Here is a 17,378-nt window from a genome sequence, read left to right as displayed (position 1 = left end):
CTCGTCACCAAAAGCCATTCTCTGTAATTGTGACCCATTCATGACAAGTGGTGTGCAGATTCTCATTATTTACTTGGTGCTCCAAGTTAAATGAATGTATTCCATTACATTACAATCTCTTAGCAGATGCTGTCTCTCTCAGCCATTTGCAGAAGTGGAAAACATCAGAGTTGATCTCAGGAATACAAGTGTGGCATCTCCACGAAAGAAGGAACGGAGGCCCACCTACAGTATAATCAATGAGCGCAAACTTAAGTAAACAAACAAATGATTAGTACTGTTGGAAAAGTAAGTACCACTACACACCTAATCTGTTTTTACACTGCAGTACCTCTCACAATAACATCCCGGAAGGATGGCTAAAGAGGCTCAGGGGAGCCGTGGTGCAGCCAGGACAGATGGATGTGCAGGGTTTCTGCTCTCCTGACTGCAGAGTTGAGAAGCTCATTCCACCGCCAGGGGGGCAGAAAAGGCAGGAGGTGTGACCAGGTAGTGTAGTTATATGAGGGGAGTGGTCAGGTCACCACAGTACTATACCTGGTTGTTATGGGTGCTTAGCAGAGCAATATTGACTTAACTATTGGACTAAAGTATGACGTCATGGTTCTTTTGGCTGTCTGTGGAAAATAATGTGTTAGATCTGTCAGAAAAGAATTCAGCAAGAAGAAGAACAGGACAAGGTGTAAATGTGAATTAAAAATAATCTGAGGCCAGTCAATGTGAATACTTTACACCAGTCATAACCATCAGAAGCACTGAACACTGAAATTAATATCTGCCCAAATACTTAATTTCAGTCTATTATAACATTTATAAAATAGTTAGTTTTTAAAATTTTGTTTACAAATGACTCCAGGCATGCTTTGTAATGTGGGCCGCTGTGATCGATAGGGAGCATGGCAGTGTAGGCCTCATGACCACCGGCCAAACAAAAACCAGATGGGACGTTGGGCCCGACTCCGGCATCGGTCTCTGAGTGAGAGGCGCGCTGCTCTCTCCTGGCAGCCCGAAACGCGGCGCGGTCGATGGAAAACCCCCACGCCTGGAGAGACCAAACGAGTCAAACGAAGCGTGGGATTCAGAGTAGCAGCAGACCCGTAGGGTGCAGGCCCCCAGGCTTGGCTGGAGGTCAGGGAATAGACACAGCGGCGGGAGGTCAAACACAAAGGGTTTCGCTCGAGCCGGAGGAGACCCCCTGCCGTTATGCTGTCAAAACACGCCCCACCTTCTCCTGTCAGTCTTGCTTTATTTTACTGGGGCAGCCAAGCATTATGGGCAATTAGCACTCTTCCTTGGGATGGCAGTGTGGGAAGGTCATGCTTGTTTCTGCCACTCTTCTCTTCCATGGAGTTTGTTCAGTGCAATTCAGTGTAGTTTGTACAGTGCAGTTCAGTGTAGTTTGTACAGTGCAGTTCAGTGTAGTTTGTACAGTACAGTGCCGTGTAGTTTGTACAGTACGGTGCCGAGGAGTTTGTACAGTTCAGTGCAGTATAGTCAGTATAAATACTACATACTTCACAGGAAGGGTTCTAATAGATACTGCAGTGGTCAACAGCTTAGAAGACTTTTTGAATAACAATGGCAATCAAGATTACTGAACCACACTCTGAAGCGAGCAAAGATTTCTCTGTTGGTTAGGCAGTCTGCCTGTCTCTTTCTCTCTCTCATAAGGGAGACCTTCTGATTGAATTAATAGCACAGAGCATAAAGCCTTCAGATGAACTCTAGTTGTTTTTGTCTTCTGTGGTAAATTATGTCTCTCCTGTGCCTCGTTTCTTTTAAGCTAGGAGATCTTCAGAGACCCGCACGTTTCATATTTCCATGGCTTTTTAAAAATTTACGAATATCAAATTTGTGCATAACAAATACCGCAGGACAACAATGCAATTAGTGATATGAACTGCATGTTATGATCTAACTCTTGCACTGAGTGCATGGCCCCAAAGCTTCTGCTTTTCTCTGCCAAAAGTACTGCTCCGGAACAAGCCGGCTTAAGCAGCTTCAGCACTCAAAGCTACCTTCAAAGGCCAGCGTAGCGAGGAAATTCTCACCTGCCAATTTCCTTTATAATGATACGGGTGAGGGAATGCAACGTCTCGAGCCTGGTTTGTGAAAGCCTGAGTCGACTGTAGCAAAAGTGACATTTTCTTTTTTTAAAATTTTTTTATACTTCCCTGGATAACATCACGGCTGAGTCATTACCCACCAGAAGTCATCCGTGCCAGTGCTGATGCGTGGGTTGGTTATTATATAAAAGCCTTGGCTGGCACGGTTCCAAAATCGAACCACTTCGGCGGTTTTTTAGTAGCTGCGAAAGCTTAGATGTAGCTTCGCGGGGGGCCTGAATCGGGGCAAACGGTAAAGCCGTACAGCAGATGGATAAGTCATTGACAGGCGTTGGGCTTCAGCTAACTCGGTAACCGCAAAAATGCGCTCCGTTGGACACAGGTCAAGGAATACCTCCACGAGGCCATATGGTATTCAAATCGGTGTTTGGACTTGCAGGCAGTTAGACATGCAAGTTTCTAATTCATCACTGCCAATGGCGGTGCGTGACTTTCCGAGCTTCACAGGAGTTTTGAAAATTCCGGGGGAGAGCATTACTCTCTCTGTCCTGGGAAAGGTAAACAGGTGAAGGTGGTGGAATGCCTGTCATACTGTAGATTATTTTCCCAGAGTCACCACAGAGGTACTCATACAGCATGTTTAAAAATCCAAATTAAATCAAACGTTTGTGAGACGTCCTCCGAAGGCGATCATTTTTCAGTTCTATGAGCACAAGGTACAGGCCGTTGGTTAATTGTGTAATAATATGTCGGGGACAGTGTAGGGGCTGGGATGACTCTGAAGCCCATATTCACACTGTTCTTAATTAAAGTAGCGGTGCTGAATTGAGATCAGGTTTGCCTTTTGAACTCAGAATGAAGACTGATAAGGAGGGATCCCAGATCAGAACTCCTACTCTGAGATGCTTTGTGAATATGATAGATTATTAATGAATATTTACATATTTTTCTCAAAAAAATCTATGAATAAAATGTTTTATTGAGGTTTTAGATTTCATTTGAATACTACTGTAACTTTTTTCTGATCAACTTGTGTGATAAAATCTTTTGAAACATCCTAATCTAAAGCCATATACTCATGGCCATATGAACATGTTTGTGTGTGTTTTTGAGTGTGCAAATGTGTATGTACTATATATCTGCATGCATGCGTGTTTTATAAATGTGTGTTTTGGAAGGACAGTAAATTGGGGTAGTTTGGATATATTCAGGCAGGCCCATGTTAAGAGATCAGTGAGTTGAGGAACATTCCCTGCTGTCTATGGGGACTCCTGATGGGGAATAGGGGGTATTCCTGCTCTGTCCTCCTAGCCCTGTAGAGCACGGGAAAGCAGCGCGATGCTAACGGTGTTCTCCCCCTCCGCGGCAGCCTGCAGCACAGAGACGGAGACCGTGTGCAGGGACTGCTGATGGGGAACGGGGGTTTTCCTGCTGTGTCCTCCTAGCCCTGTAGAGCAGGGGAAAGTGGCGCGATGCTAACGGTGATTTCCCCCTCCGCGGCAGCCTGCAGCGCAGAGACGGAGGGCGTGTGCAGGGACTCCTCCGAGCAGCAGCTGCAGCCCTTCAGAGATCAAATGGAGGACTTCCTGTGTCGAGGTGAGCGAGCGACCCGGGGGGGGGCGGGGCAAAGGTTCATCACGCGGCCGGCTCGACGCGTGACTGCAGCGCCGGCACCGCCTGCAGCTGATGTTCTGACGACCTACAACCTGAACATCCTACCCCCTCAAACTGAGCACTCTACGTTTTAATAACGATATCAATGCGACCCATCGCAAAGTCATACCATATACATTTCAAGCGAGATAACACGATCCGCACGACACCGTTTTTCAGAGTGGACTGACTGCTTGAGCACCAGGTAGGCCATCCATCCAGAGAGCGTCGGCCATTTTGTCAGGACAGACCGGCAGCCGCAGCGTTCGCACACGCGCTGCTCCTGAGCGCTGTCACTGATTTGGAAGTTATTAAACGTCAAACGTGCGCACAGCGCTTCACCTCAGCGGCGGAATGGCCTCATTTCCTGCCGCGGATCCGCTGAGCCGGAGGCCCAGGGCCAGAGATCATCTGCCGCTGCTGTTTCAACAACAGGCAGGGGTCAGGCCTCTGCAGGGGTTCTCCACTTCCCATACAGTATTAGGATTTGTGGCGTACCTTTTTTTTTATTGCTGTGTTTTAGGGTAGGTTGGAATCCCCACCACAACAAATTCTTAGATAAAGTTTTAGAAGTTCTGTGGGTGCCAAATCTGCTAAAAGATTATTAAATGAAAAATGATGTATTGCAAACAATGAAAGATGTTTGTAAAAGTTATTTTTATTTATTTGTAGTGTTATTTTTTTTTGGGGGGGGGGGGGATATTTGGTAATTAAGAGCCATCAACATTGCCAAATATTTTTCAAACAAGAACCCACAATACTGCCTCTTACAGGAGTTTAAACAATGCCTTTTAGCATTATGCTACTATTACCATGCAGTTTACAATACTCAAGAGTAAAACATTAAATATTGGTTCCGCACATAATCAGCATTAAATACAAGTCAAGAATGAATGCTTATAAGTTCATAGTCAATGCTGCCCGTGGTTTATGTTTCCAGGAGAGGTGGAGCATCCATGGCTTGTGTTGTAGGATGATTGAAACGTCTTTCACAACATCTATCGAGTTCTATGGCATTTATAATGCTGGTATATATATCTTGTTTTGTAAATGATCTTTTACTTTAATTTTCTGGACCCTGTTCTGGCATTTGAATGGCTAATGAAGGCTTCCTGTCCAATCGTAGCAGGGGTACACTGCCCATGGCCAGCCTGTGTTTAGTAAGAACGTAATGGTGGTTAATTGTGTAATTCTGTATGACCCTTGCAATGTACACATTCTGTGATATTTGTTTAACCCAACTTTGCCATTAATTTGTCTGCGTGAGCAATGGAAAAAATGGGTAGGAAACACTGCCCCCTCCCCACTCCCAAGCTGTCTCTAAGGGCCTGGGGTGCTACACAGAGATTCTAGCTGCAACTGTGTCCAATTTGTCAAAAAGCAAACACAACATTGAACCCATATACCATCCTCATCTACCTCCCTTCCTCCCCCTCCCTATACTCATGAAAAGTACCTCCTCATCACAGTCACCAATCGGAGAGGGGTCAGCCCCCGAGTATCTGCCCACTCCCCTGGCTCCACCCACATAGAAGCTCCTCCCTCAGGAATCTCTCACTCGCGCACATGAGGAAATCAAATAAACAGATCATGTGACGGGTTCTGGCTGAGCTCTGGATCTGTTTAATGTGCCGGCCCTCAGAGCAGCACTTGATTGATTAGAAGTGGGAATGAGCTCAGGGGGATGATGAATCTATCCTCCAGTCCACACACACACACGCACACACACACACACACACACACACTTGACTGCTTTCTGTCATGTTTGTTTTTCATCTCCAAGTGTTTATTTCCATCTTGGGCAGCTCAACTGTGACTCATTGAGCTGCCCAACATGAAAGGAGCTAGTCTCAGCGCTAGTCTCAATGCTAGTCTGAGCACTAGTCTCAGTGCTAGTCTCAATGCTAGTCTGAGCACTAGTCTCAGCGCTAGTCTCAATGCTAGTCTGAGCACTAGTCTCAGCACTAGTCTCAATGCTAGTCTGAGCACTAGTCTCAGCGCTAGTCTCAATGCTATTCTGAGCACTATTCTCAGCGCTAGTCTCAATGCTATTCTGAGCACTAGTCTCAGCGCTAGTCTCAATGCTAGTCTGAGCACTAGTCTCAGCACTAGTCTCAATGCTAGTCTGAGCACTAGTCTCAGCACTAGTCTCAATGCTAGTCTGAGCACTAGTCTCAGCGCTAGTCTCGGTGCTAGTCTGAGCACTAATCTCAGCGCTAGTCTCAATGCTAGTCTGAGCACTAGTCTCAGCGCTAGTCTCAATGCTAGTCTGAGCACTAGTCTCAGTGTTAGTCTCACGCTAGTCTGAGCACTAGTCTCAGTGTTAGTCTCAGCACTAGTCTGAGCACTAGTCTCAGTGCTAGTCTTGTGCTAGTCTCACACTTGTCTCAATGCTAGTCTCAATGTCAGTTTTGAATGGTTGACGCAGCGATAGTGAAACGGCAGGTGATTGATAAACATTATGGTAGACACGGCTTCGAGTGTGGGGTCATTGAGATAACATAGTCAGGTCTATTTTCAGTATGTCTGATCAGATGTATGTATGAACCAAGAATCCGGCTGCAGGATTAAAAAGTGCTCTGGGAGGCAGCTGGTATGTCTCAGTCAGTCACTCCCTCCTCCTCCTCATACATTCAGGGCCTTGATGGGATTTTAATCTTTCACAAATGAATAGAGAGCCAGTACTTTTGGAAGAAAATAACTTACTAAAAGATGGGAATTCAGTTCCATGTAACAGTGGACCAGATGTTCCTGTTGGTGCGTGACTTTGATGACACTCCATGTTAATGCACTATTAATTGCATGTTAATTACATATTAATAAACATTACTAGCATGTGTTAACTTTATCAACATTAAATTACTAGTCGATGTATTGAATTAGTCAAGCCATCTTATCTGCATTCAGCAGGTGAATTAAAATGTTTTCTAATGGAGATGAGACCTGGACCTCAGAGGCAGATGGAGAATCCGGAACATGACCCTGAAGTTGGTACTAAAGCTCCCTCACCCTGCTAAAAAGAGAATGCACTGTGTATCAACACTGCTTACCTTAAATATGTTGGAACATATTTTCATGCATATACTGTTGCTATTGTCAGTTATGTGAGGTACGGTATTTACATTAATACTAAACACAGTTCTGTATGTTGATTAGATTTATGTATTCACATAAGGATAGAGGCCACAGCTACTTGGTATCATTGCTAATGAATATGCATAAGTATGACACTTTTTTCATATTTTTCATTTTCAAAATTACTGGATGATTCAGAGCCAGTTCCAGCCTTTGTGTCACAGTAGGTGAGATGGCCAGCGGGGGGTTGTAAGACCGTAGACTGGAGGATTTCACAGACTGATGGACGCAACTCGGCCTTCCATTTTCCATTGTTTTCTCATATTTTCCCTTAATTTTTCCCATTACAGATGGCGCCCTAGGTGACCGCCTAAATTGCCTATGCCAGAGCCAGCTCTGAGATGAATCATGCATTTTATTTAGTAATTTATTTTGAATGACTTGTTCTGTACAATGTCACAGGAGGTAGATGTCATTCAGTCAGCACTATACCATTTTTGTTTTTGTTTTGTATTATAATTTATTCTGAACCTCTCGTATTCAAAGGATACTTTTAAAAGATGTGAAATGTTTCCACAAGAAAGGGACAAGGCCAAAAAGATAACAGATATGACAACTGAATTTATTGTGTTAAACGGCTATTTCTCTTTGGTATAACATAGGACTGATTTCGTATTTTCATAACGTGTATTGCCTACTAGCAGCATCATGTGTCACGGTTCACGCTATGCAAGTACAATGGGGTAGGAAAAGTGAAATAGCCCTTTAAATAATTAGCCTAAGCCTATATATTTTCTGCACAGGCTAATTTATTCAAGTGTATCTTGCCTAGCGTGGAATCGTTTTACAGATTTAGGCCAAGGTGTTGAGTAATTTAAAAAAAAATAAATACAAAAAGCATTGGTATCGGATCTGTATTGGCCGATACTGAATACTCTACTCAGATTGGATCGGGAGATAAAAAAAAAAAAAACCTGGACTGGGACATCCCTAGACCGAAGAAGAAAAAGTTATTGAATGTTTGGAGGAAATGAATGCATAGGCTTGGCTTGCTAGCATGTCTGTGAAGGTCGTAAAGCTTTGAGTTTAAGCCCTACCAGGATATGAATGTATGTCTGCATTCGCTTTAAGTCGCAAACCCATGTTTTCAGGATTTTGTTGGATAAGATCGGTGTACCTGGGATGCCTTGTTGCATTGCGAACTCTCTTTGGAAGCAGACAAAGCGAGCAGAAGCAGAAATATTAAAAAGTGAAGTCTGCGGGTGGAGGGAGAGGGAATTTGATGAGTCACAGCCCTTTGAATGGCTTAAGATATGGTTTGGAATTCCTTGGCTTCTGATCGGACCTTCAGACCGGGTCCTCGCCTCTAATCCCCAGGGTGTCTGACAGGTGCACGCAAAGAATTTTAGCAGCAACCTCAATATCACCTGCAGTGTTACCGACAGTGAGCATAGAGTCCAGTCTTTATGTATTAAATAAATAAAGTGAAGTATATAGCAGGCGGCTGCGGTAGTCCCGTAATGAGGTTGGAGTGGGTGCAGGGATGACGTTTTACCCACTCACACCCACTGCCCTATATTCCCTCACAAAGGGAGAATTGTCCATACCGCAGATCTATCCTCTGCCGTTATCATCACCGTCTGATGAATCTGGCCTGTTTGTCACAGTGAGCCAATATAACACTCAATCAAATGTAATTACAAAGTGTTACTCTGACTAATACGCTGAAAGTGTGTGTCACAGCAAGTGTAGGATTTCTGGGATAATATGTAGACGGTGGATCTGCAGCGGAATGTTATGTAAGCACACATGGAGCAGAACCAGTTTGTGTGCCTCCATTTTAAATTATCCTGTCAAATGTATCCCATTCACCGGTGATGCAATATTTTTGCTACAGCCATGCTGAACTGCAGCTGAATGTATGTGTTATATATTAATTTATTTGCTAAAACTTTACTGAAACTATTTTTCATTAGACCATATATGTCATTAGACCATGGCCATTTTGAATCAATGCATTTTTTAAATTTAAATTAACAGTGCTGTGATATTAGTTGTAGTGCACAGTCTTGACAGGTTATGACTGGTGTTATGTCATGCCTATGACTGCATTATGTATGTTTTATGACACATAGCTGAAGTGAAGTCAATTGGTGTCAAATTGGTGTCATTTTAAAAATGGATGTGCTTAATTTTACCATTGTTTCTCCCATAGCAAAGACTGAACTGGAGGCTCAGGAGAAGCAGCTGATGAAGACTCACAATGTGTAAGAACAGCTCCAAGAATCCTTTCTTTCTGCACATGGTCATACTTTTCCTTGTTTGTTATGTATGAATGTGTACATATGTTTGTAGGTACAAGGTAGACTAGTAGTCAGGGCAGGATTTGCTCTGCTGCTGAGAACGGTAAATAGAAACACTAGTAAATCTGAGTAGCTGCAGATGCCACCCTGTCTCTCTGGCACCTTCACGCCTTCTGGGCCAGTTCACACCACAGAAGGGTTCTGACCACGAAAGGCCCGGTCAGCCCGGCTATGTTTAGAACGGAGCACTGGGAGAGAGGCCGTCACCTCCGTGTTTATCCAGCTGAAACAGGCAGACGCAGACGTCTGCAGCTTTCCGTTCACGCACACCAGGAACGTGTTCCCTGGAACGCAAAACAATGAGTTCATCTCAGAACAACAGCCTTACAGGCAGATTCGGTGCTTAAAAAAAGGAGGAGATTCAGAGCTTTTAAACCGAGGAGATTCAGAATAATTACTCTGCTGTTTCAGCCGGATGTGGCTCTTTGAATCTTTGCATTGTGATTCTAGCAGTTCTGTGCCTTTAAGTTAAGTTTTGTGTATTGTTCCTTCAACAGGGACAATACACAATAAAAATAACATTGCAACAGAATTAGCTTCAAGCTAATTTACATCCACTGTCCCTCAAAGGAACAGTCTGCTCTGGTTCTGCAAAGGCCCCAGTGTTGCAGTGAACTTTTTTTTTCTAAATATAGCTATAAAAATTATGATAGTGAATGCTTCAAATTTTTGTGATTAATTGTAATGAAGCTATTGAGTCTGAAAACGAACAGTCTGGGGTACTTGTAAGTCTAACCATAACCATTCACAGAAAAAAAATAGCGTGTGAAGTTTAGTCATATATGACTTACATGCGAATAACATCCCAGATTTTCCTTGTTTGTCAGAGACAATTAGTATCAGTGTGTGTGATGAATATTTGAGGAGTCTAAATGGAAAATGAAGTCTTTGTCTGAGAAAAAGGAATTGGTATGTAACCAGATGAGATCAGGGTGGGTCTGAGGGGGATTCTGGGAGATGTTCGCTCCAGAGCTCACATTCATTCATTGTGCTGCGGGAGATTGTTCCAGCATGGCTCTACGCCACACTGATGTCATCTAGAAGGCCTGCTTTGTAAATGTGTATATACAATGATCTGCAATGTGTGCTTTGGGAAATTACTTTAGGAAGTCAAAAAAGTTCAGCTCTAATAGTGTTTAAATTACCAATAGCTACGTTTTTATTAGGTGTAATGGAGTATTATAATGAAGGAGAGGTTTGTAATCTAGGTTGATGAACTGTACTGTATTGAGAATTTATTCTTATAGTATACATCCAGGCGTATGTATTCTGAGTAAACACAGTAAGATAGGTAAAGACTGAGTTTAGCAGTATACATTGGATCTCTTAAAATCAATTTACAAATATGAATACAAAACTTCATTCTGCACACATTAGACATTTGCCTTTGAGTTCACCAAAAGAAGACAACAAAGAAACACACAACACAAAAATACAGTTACTTGAACACTGTAACAGAGCTGCAGCAAAAACACAGAGGTACAACTGTTGGTCCCTAGTTCCCATAATAGCATTTAGGACAAAAGTCTTCTTATAAATATTCTTATTTGCCCTTGGAAGCCTATAATGTCTTCCTAATGGCAATACTTCAAAGCCCCTATGCTGTGGATGAGAGGAGTCATTAATACTTGTATTACTTTAACTTCTCAACAGTTCTTCATACATGTTGTTGCGGTTTCCCCAACTATATTGCAAGCTATATTAACTATTCTCTGCGGCTTATTCCTTATGTTAAAATTTACAAACAACATGATCATGTTAAAAGATTAAATGTTTTCAATAAGGCTTTTTCTACCATCTCTAATATATTTAGGTTCACTCCAAAATTATTGAGCTTACAAAGATCTAGACTAAATTGTAATACATGCTTGCCTGAGTACTGTATACAATGGTATAAAAGTGCTTCCATGGCACTAATTTCATTTTTAGCAGTGGGTACCGTCATAAAAGCATGACTGTCCCCATGAAAAATAGAGAAAGTCCCTTTCTCCAATCATATATTTTCTCCATCCTCTTTCTAGTGATCTATTCCAAAGTGTGAAATATAGAGTGAAGCACGAAATTCCTGTAATCCTTACTTTTCCACTATATTTTACACATACAACATAAAAAGCTATGTCTGTTCTCACGCTCAGTTTTTTTTTTTTACCATAGACAGCAAGAACTGCACAAAAAATAATACACATCATTTATGGATGAGCCCACATCTCTCTACACCACACTACTCAGTGCCCATGTAAGGATTTGATTCTGTATATGAATAACACGTCAGTTTGTGGCGGTTTTGACCCGCCTTCATCTTCAAGGTTTTAAAATCAACAATCAGAAATAACAAAGTCATTAACATTTTGTGAATGTAATGGGTTCTGACAGTCAGTCATAACATTTAAAACCATTTAATTGGGTTATGGAAGAATGCAGTAACAATAGCAGTAAAACATGGTCCAATGCTTGGAGTTATGTTTCCCCAGAAATTCAGCAATGCAATGTGTCATCCAGCAAACTTTCCATCATATAGTACCTGGACAATTCAGCATAGATGACCATAGCTTTAAAAGAACGCACATTAGTACAGTACATATAGATATAAAATCTTTTTTACATGGACTGTACATGTATTTTAAATAATCTTTAAGCATCTTTTTTGCCAGCGCATTTGATGTGGACATGTTGGTTTTCTCTGTTTTCAGGTTTTTGGAGTTAACGGTGTTCTACTCTGTGAAAGCCAAAACGGGGGAGAAAGAAGTGTCACCCAGTTCTTTTTTCTCAGTATGGCATGAGTTCTCTACCCACTTCAAAGACACCTGGAAAAAGGAGAATAAAACCATTTTACATGAGAGGTAAGCACTGCATGATCGTACAGACTGAAACCTCCCATGTTTTCAGCCACAATCCCGGGACAGGGCTTCACTTTTAACTTTTAATGAAGAAATAAAGATTTTACATAATGTCATTTATGACTATTGGTTTTTCCCAATTAATAAAATGTAGTTCTATGTAGAATAGAATATTTTACCGGACTTGTTAGCTGGACAGCACAATATCAGTTAATAGAACATTTATTAGGAGAACCAATTTTTTACAGTATAATATTATGTAACATACACAAACAATTCTCCACAGAAATTGAAATCAACTTTAGCAAACTAAACTCTGCTTTGTTTAAAATAAGTACCTGTGCTCCTCATATAGCTCAGAACTTAACACAAACTGAAATATCCCTTTAATACCCCAAAAAATACCCCCTTTCCTCTGTCAAACATGTATTGATAGTAAAAAAAAAAAAAATAAATAAAAAACTTAATTCATTCAATTTTCATTGTTGATGAAAATTCAGCCTTCATTGTGACCAGCGTCTTTACCATCCAGAGATGCTGGGCTGAATGTTCACAACTGAAATGTATTCCTTTGCGAGCAGCCATCTGTCAGACCAGAGAATACACTGGCCTGGGTAAAATGTGTTGCACCTTGCACCCCCCTCCCTCCTGGAGTGACACAGAGGGTCTTTGTTGTGGCAACTGAAGGTGGGGGTACGGCATTCCTGAAATTAGCCTCTGCTCCTGAGAAATTCAACACAATTCTAGCTGAAAGTAAGATGTTAGTCCACTCCCCCACCCCCCAACCCCCAGAGAAAAAGAGTTCCATCAAACACACAGTTGAGCTCACAGATTTCTCCTGGACTTTTCTCCTGAATTTCTGCTGAACTTTAGCTTAATTCATGCTGGATGGGGGGATTTAGGGTGTTCAAATATGCAGATTCTTTATCTCCCTCAATAGTACATGAACTCATAATTTGTGTAAATGGCATGCTAAGTATGTGTATGCACCAGGCATGCGCCTAGACTCGTCTATCTGACAGTCTACACCACTCTGAAGTCTGGCTTCCAGTACAGAAGTGATTGTAAATCAATTGTGACTCTTTGTATCCAAACTGGACTGAGATTAAAAAGAAATTATTTTTATTCTCACCAGACCGCAGAACAGGCATCTGAGTCAGGGGTGCACGTTGTGCGTCTGCTGTTTGTGTTCCACCTCTCCAGTTCAGGCTTATCTCTCGCCACAAATTTCCCGTAACACACGCCATGTGTTTAATATTAGATCATATCTGCCTCATTAAAATTCATGGGAAAGCACAGAGCTGGCCAAATGAACCGAATCTGTTTTTTAACCCGAGTAATGAAAAAAAGCCACGACTGCTTCGCAGAGCACTCCCTGTGGTACGATGAGGTTTTTAGATAATGATTTACAAGTCAACAGATACAAATTACCCCATACCACTGAATCCTGATAAGGTCTGGGACTTTATTTGCTTGAAATCTACACCAAGCCCCCAGCTGTTGCTATTTGGATGGGGGCAGACAAATTGTAAAAATTGTCAAATTTATTTTGTTTCTTTAACCTTTTACCTGACATCCTTCAGACTGTCTGTTTCAACCCCCAGCAGGTTTCTATGACGGCCTGTCTGAGTGCCAACACTCAGAGTAAGAGAACACAGTGATGGTCATCAACACTCATTTAAAGGGATAATTCACAGTGAGCCAACTGGGGTGATTCACTGTGTCAGGGTGAAAATGAAGGAACTCACATGTCTTTTAATTAATTGACATGTTTGATAAATAAGATTAATGAAGTTAAATAAAATGCCGCTTAGTTATTTTCAGCTATGTTTTCAGAAAACCTTATTTTATCAACAGGGTACACTTAGAGATGCTATAATTCTTCAATCAACAATTTCCCTCCTTTGGAATCATTGCAACATAAAGGAAGCTTTTATTAAAATATAAATATATCTGTATCTTAAGCTTGAGTACATTCCATTGCATTTTTGCTGCACTAGAACTCTAAGAGATTTGTTTTTGTTGTCAAAATGTCCTTTCAGGTTATGTCAATATAATTTACATTATTTCCACAGTGTCATATGAGCCCTTTATCATGATCAATGACAAATAAATCATAGAGTAAAATGTGATCGATTTATTATGATTGATTTATTGGTTAGTGTACAGCTCGGGTTTTAATCATTGATTTTGAAGCAAAAACAAAACTAGCATGCATCTAGCCCCACAGTTCTCCAGAGCAAAAAAATATATGCTTCCAGTAACTCCACAGGCCCAGTTGACCAAGCTATATAATATGTATATATATATATATATATTTTTTTTTTTCTTGTGACCAAATACCACAGAATGCCCAGATACCAGCACATATTTCAACCCCCAGAAACTTAGTAAGAAACTTAATATTTCACTAATCCTTCACTGCAAATGAAAACTGTCTGGGTCAATAGAAAATACACACTAGAAATGAAATAATATCTGAAAGATCTTTAATCAGGACATTTGACATCAGCATCTTTATCTTCACCCATCACAGTGCCAGAGGAATCTTTCCATGCTTTTTTCCCTCTGTTAAACAGTTGGGAATTCACCCTCACTGTTGGATTGTTAAACCACTCTAAAACAGAGCCAGCTGAAAGGAATGGACCCAGGAGCCATTGCCAGATACTGAAATTATTTATGTTTTTATTTTTATACTTAGTCAGATAAATCCGAACTCTCTTTCTCTCTCTTTTGCAGTGAAGACATGGGGAATCAAAGTGGGTAGGCAATGCAAGGGATTGATTAAGTAGCTAGGTGTAAAGAACCAGTTATTTGGGAATTTGACCTCAGTTTTACATCTCATCTAAAGGGCAACACCTTCTACTATGTAGTCTCCCCATCACTTTTCCTATTAGGACCCAGCAGCAACTTGGTTTTCCCCGGATGTCTCCCAGCAAAGTACTAACTAAGCTGACAACTGCTTAGCAGCAGCAATTAGCCGTGGCAGGGATACTGTGTGGTAGGGCTTCATAGCTTCAGCAGTTTGACATGAACAGGGTACAAGGTGGTATGGCTGATTACCTTCAGAAGTTTTCCATGAGAAGGGTACAGGGTGGTATGGCTGTTTTGCTTCAGTAGTTAGCCACGAGAAGGCTACAGGGTGGCATGGCTGCTTAGCTTCAGCTGTTTAATATGAGACGGGTACAGGGTGGTATAGCTGCTTAGCCTTAGCAGTTTGACATGAGCAAGGTACAGGGTGGTATGGCTGTGAACAGCTCTGTGATCAGAAGAGTATACATAGTTGCTGCTGTCACTGATTATTCCTGATATGCAATATAATGTAAGAAACTTTTAAAGTATCCAATTTCTTAAATGCGGTGTTAACTAAACCAGCCGTAGTGTGATGATAATGCAGAAATGAATAATAATTTGAATAACTGCTGCACGCACAGTGGAAATCCTTGCGTATGGTGGTGCTGTTGCCCAGCTATGTTTGCAGACCCCCAGGCCAAACTCACATATAATACAGTCAACGTTGTGCTTTCAAGTTGTTTATCACATCAAAGACACACAAACAGCTGTTAATGTGTACTGTCTGTACTGTGCATCACTATCTGTCTCTGGCCTAGAAAGTGCTCTGAATGTACGATGCCCGGAGCAGCTGTTGCACTCGTTGTTTGTGGTAAAGTGATTTTTTTTAGGCTTAACTGATGGGAAATTGTGTGGGATCCACTGGGATTGACTTTAAAGGCGACTCTCAGGAATATACCCGTGAGTGATTTAGCTCACAGACTGGTGCTGCATGCCAATTGGTCTTAGCGTTGCCAGATTTAATTTATCAACACCGGACAACATGTACAGCCAGATGAGGTGGGGAGCTGTTGGGGGGTCAAGGTAGGTGGGGAAATAAGTGCTTGTGGTTGACGTCACAATCGAAACCTTTCGCTGACTTGTTGGGGGGGAGGCTAGCTATCGGAACGAATCACGGGAAAGGTAGTGGTTGACGCAAATTCATTACAAATTAAAGGTGGATTTTTTTCAATCAGTCCCTAAAACCAGACATTATGTTGTCCGGTCAGCACCACAAACCACACCTGTAGAAATATTTTGAAAACCGGACAGTCCGGTCAAAAGTGCAAGTGTGAGGTGAAGGGGTGAATGAATGGAAATGGTGTGAGCTTTTCTATCTGTCTCCTTCTTTCTGCGGTCCCCCGTCTACTGTTGTATGCTTGGCGCCAAGTCTGTGATTGTTCTTGTTACGTTTTTACAGCTGGACGTTCCCTGGTATGTGTCAGAAGTCTGATTCCTGCTTGTGTTAATTATGACAGGGGGAATGTTCCGGAGCCCAGTCTGACTGGCCTTACTCAGAACCATCCCATATTTGGGCCTGGCCCATCGCCTTGGATCTGTGCCGATGGGCTTCAGGATGCGAACCTCTGACCTTCCGGAGCCGAGCAGACTGCGACGCTGTAATTTAGTGTGTATGTGTGTGCAGGGGAGGGGGGTTGGGTGAAGGAGGGGTCAGCCCTGTAATGTGGCCAGCATTCGATTGGATGTAGATGTGCTTTCACTGACAGGCTGGTCCTGCTGCTGGGACGCTGCATCGCAGCCTGACTGGTGGTTATGAAAGGTCGATAATTCTGTCCTGCGTAAATATGTTAGGGCCACGCATGAGCCGGAGAGCACTCGCTCAGCGGCACAGTCCGTTTCCACAGAACGGATTTTACTACATTCTTCAAAGAATGTTCTGTTCCATGTTCCATTTCCCCATTTGGATTTATAAGGGGTAGGATGTGTACTCTGCGTCGATACAGAATTTAGAGAATGGGTGGTAGTCTTAACCATAGTATAGACGGTAGTCTGGACCATATTTAGAGTATGGGTGGTAGACGTAATCATATTTAGTGTATGGGTGGTCTTAACTATAAAGAGAATATGAATGGTAACGGTATGGGTGGTAGTCTTAACCATATTTAGGGTCTTAAAAGGGCAGTTTACCAAAAAATGAGATTAAGGTTCTGTATGTTTCCACTTACCCAAAGTACTACCTATCCATCCAGAAGGTTTTGCCACTACAGGCCACCCCCTTCCCTTTGCCAATGCTGCATTGTGTGGCTGTTGAAAATTCATATTTCCACAGGCTAAACGTCAGCACTGTGTCACGGCCCAGGTTTATCCGGATTGATATGTGTTTCTGGTGTGTGAAATGATGTTCCCATCTTTGAAACTTTACCCAATGTGTGCACTCCACTGCCATTTCCATGTTTCCCTTGCCTCAAGCTCCCATCTTGCAGAGTCTTGGTCTGTGATGTATGTGAGGTATTGGTAAAACACACTGGTAAACTGGTTTTACCAAGCACAAAAAAAAGTGTAAATGCATTTCATAAATTGTGGTGAATTTT

The 17,378-nt window shown here is 42.1% G+C and overlaps 1 protein-coding gene across 3 annotated transcripts in view; it reads left to right on the top strand.

Moving 5' to 3' along the window:
- Positions 1 to 17,378, top strand: part of LOC135244698 (formin-2-like) — a 47,205-nt gene that overhangs the window by 27,007 nt on the left and 2,820 nt on the right. For 2 of the 3 annotated variants that reach the window (XM_064317192.1, XM_064317191.1), the window contains exons 14-16: positions 3,570 to 3,662; positions 9,010 to 9,061; positions 11,848 to 11,997. In XM_064317192.1, coding sequence (XP_064173262.1) covers positions 3,570 to 3,662; positions 9,010 to 9,061; positions 11,848 to 11,997 — 295 coding nt within the window. Of the gene's footprint in view, positions 1 to 123; positions 3,542 to 3,569; positions 3,663 to 9,009; positions 9,062 to 11,847; positions 11,998 to 17,378 lie in introns of those variants that run through there. The other variant, XM_064317193.1, reaches the window with a different exon arrangement.

The sequence above is a fragment of the Anguilla rostrata genome, chromosome 18 (genome assembly GCF_018555375.3).
Source record: "Anguilla rostrata isolate EN2019 chromosome 18, ASM1855537v3, whole genome shotgun sequence".
Lineage (NCBI taxonomy): Eukaryota > Metazoa > Chordata > Actinopteri > Anguilliformes > Anguillidae > Anguilla > Anguilla rostrata.
The sequence above is the reverse complement of the archived record's forward strand: the minus strand, read 5'-3'. Positions and strand labels throughout refer to the sequence as shown.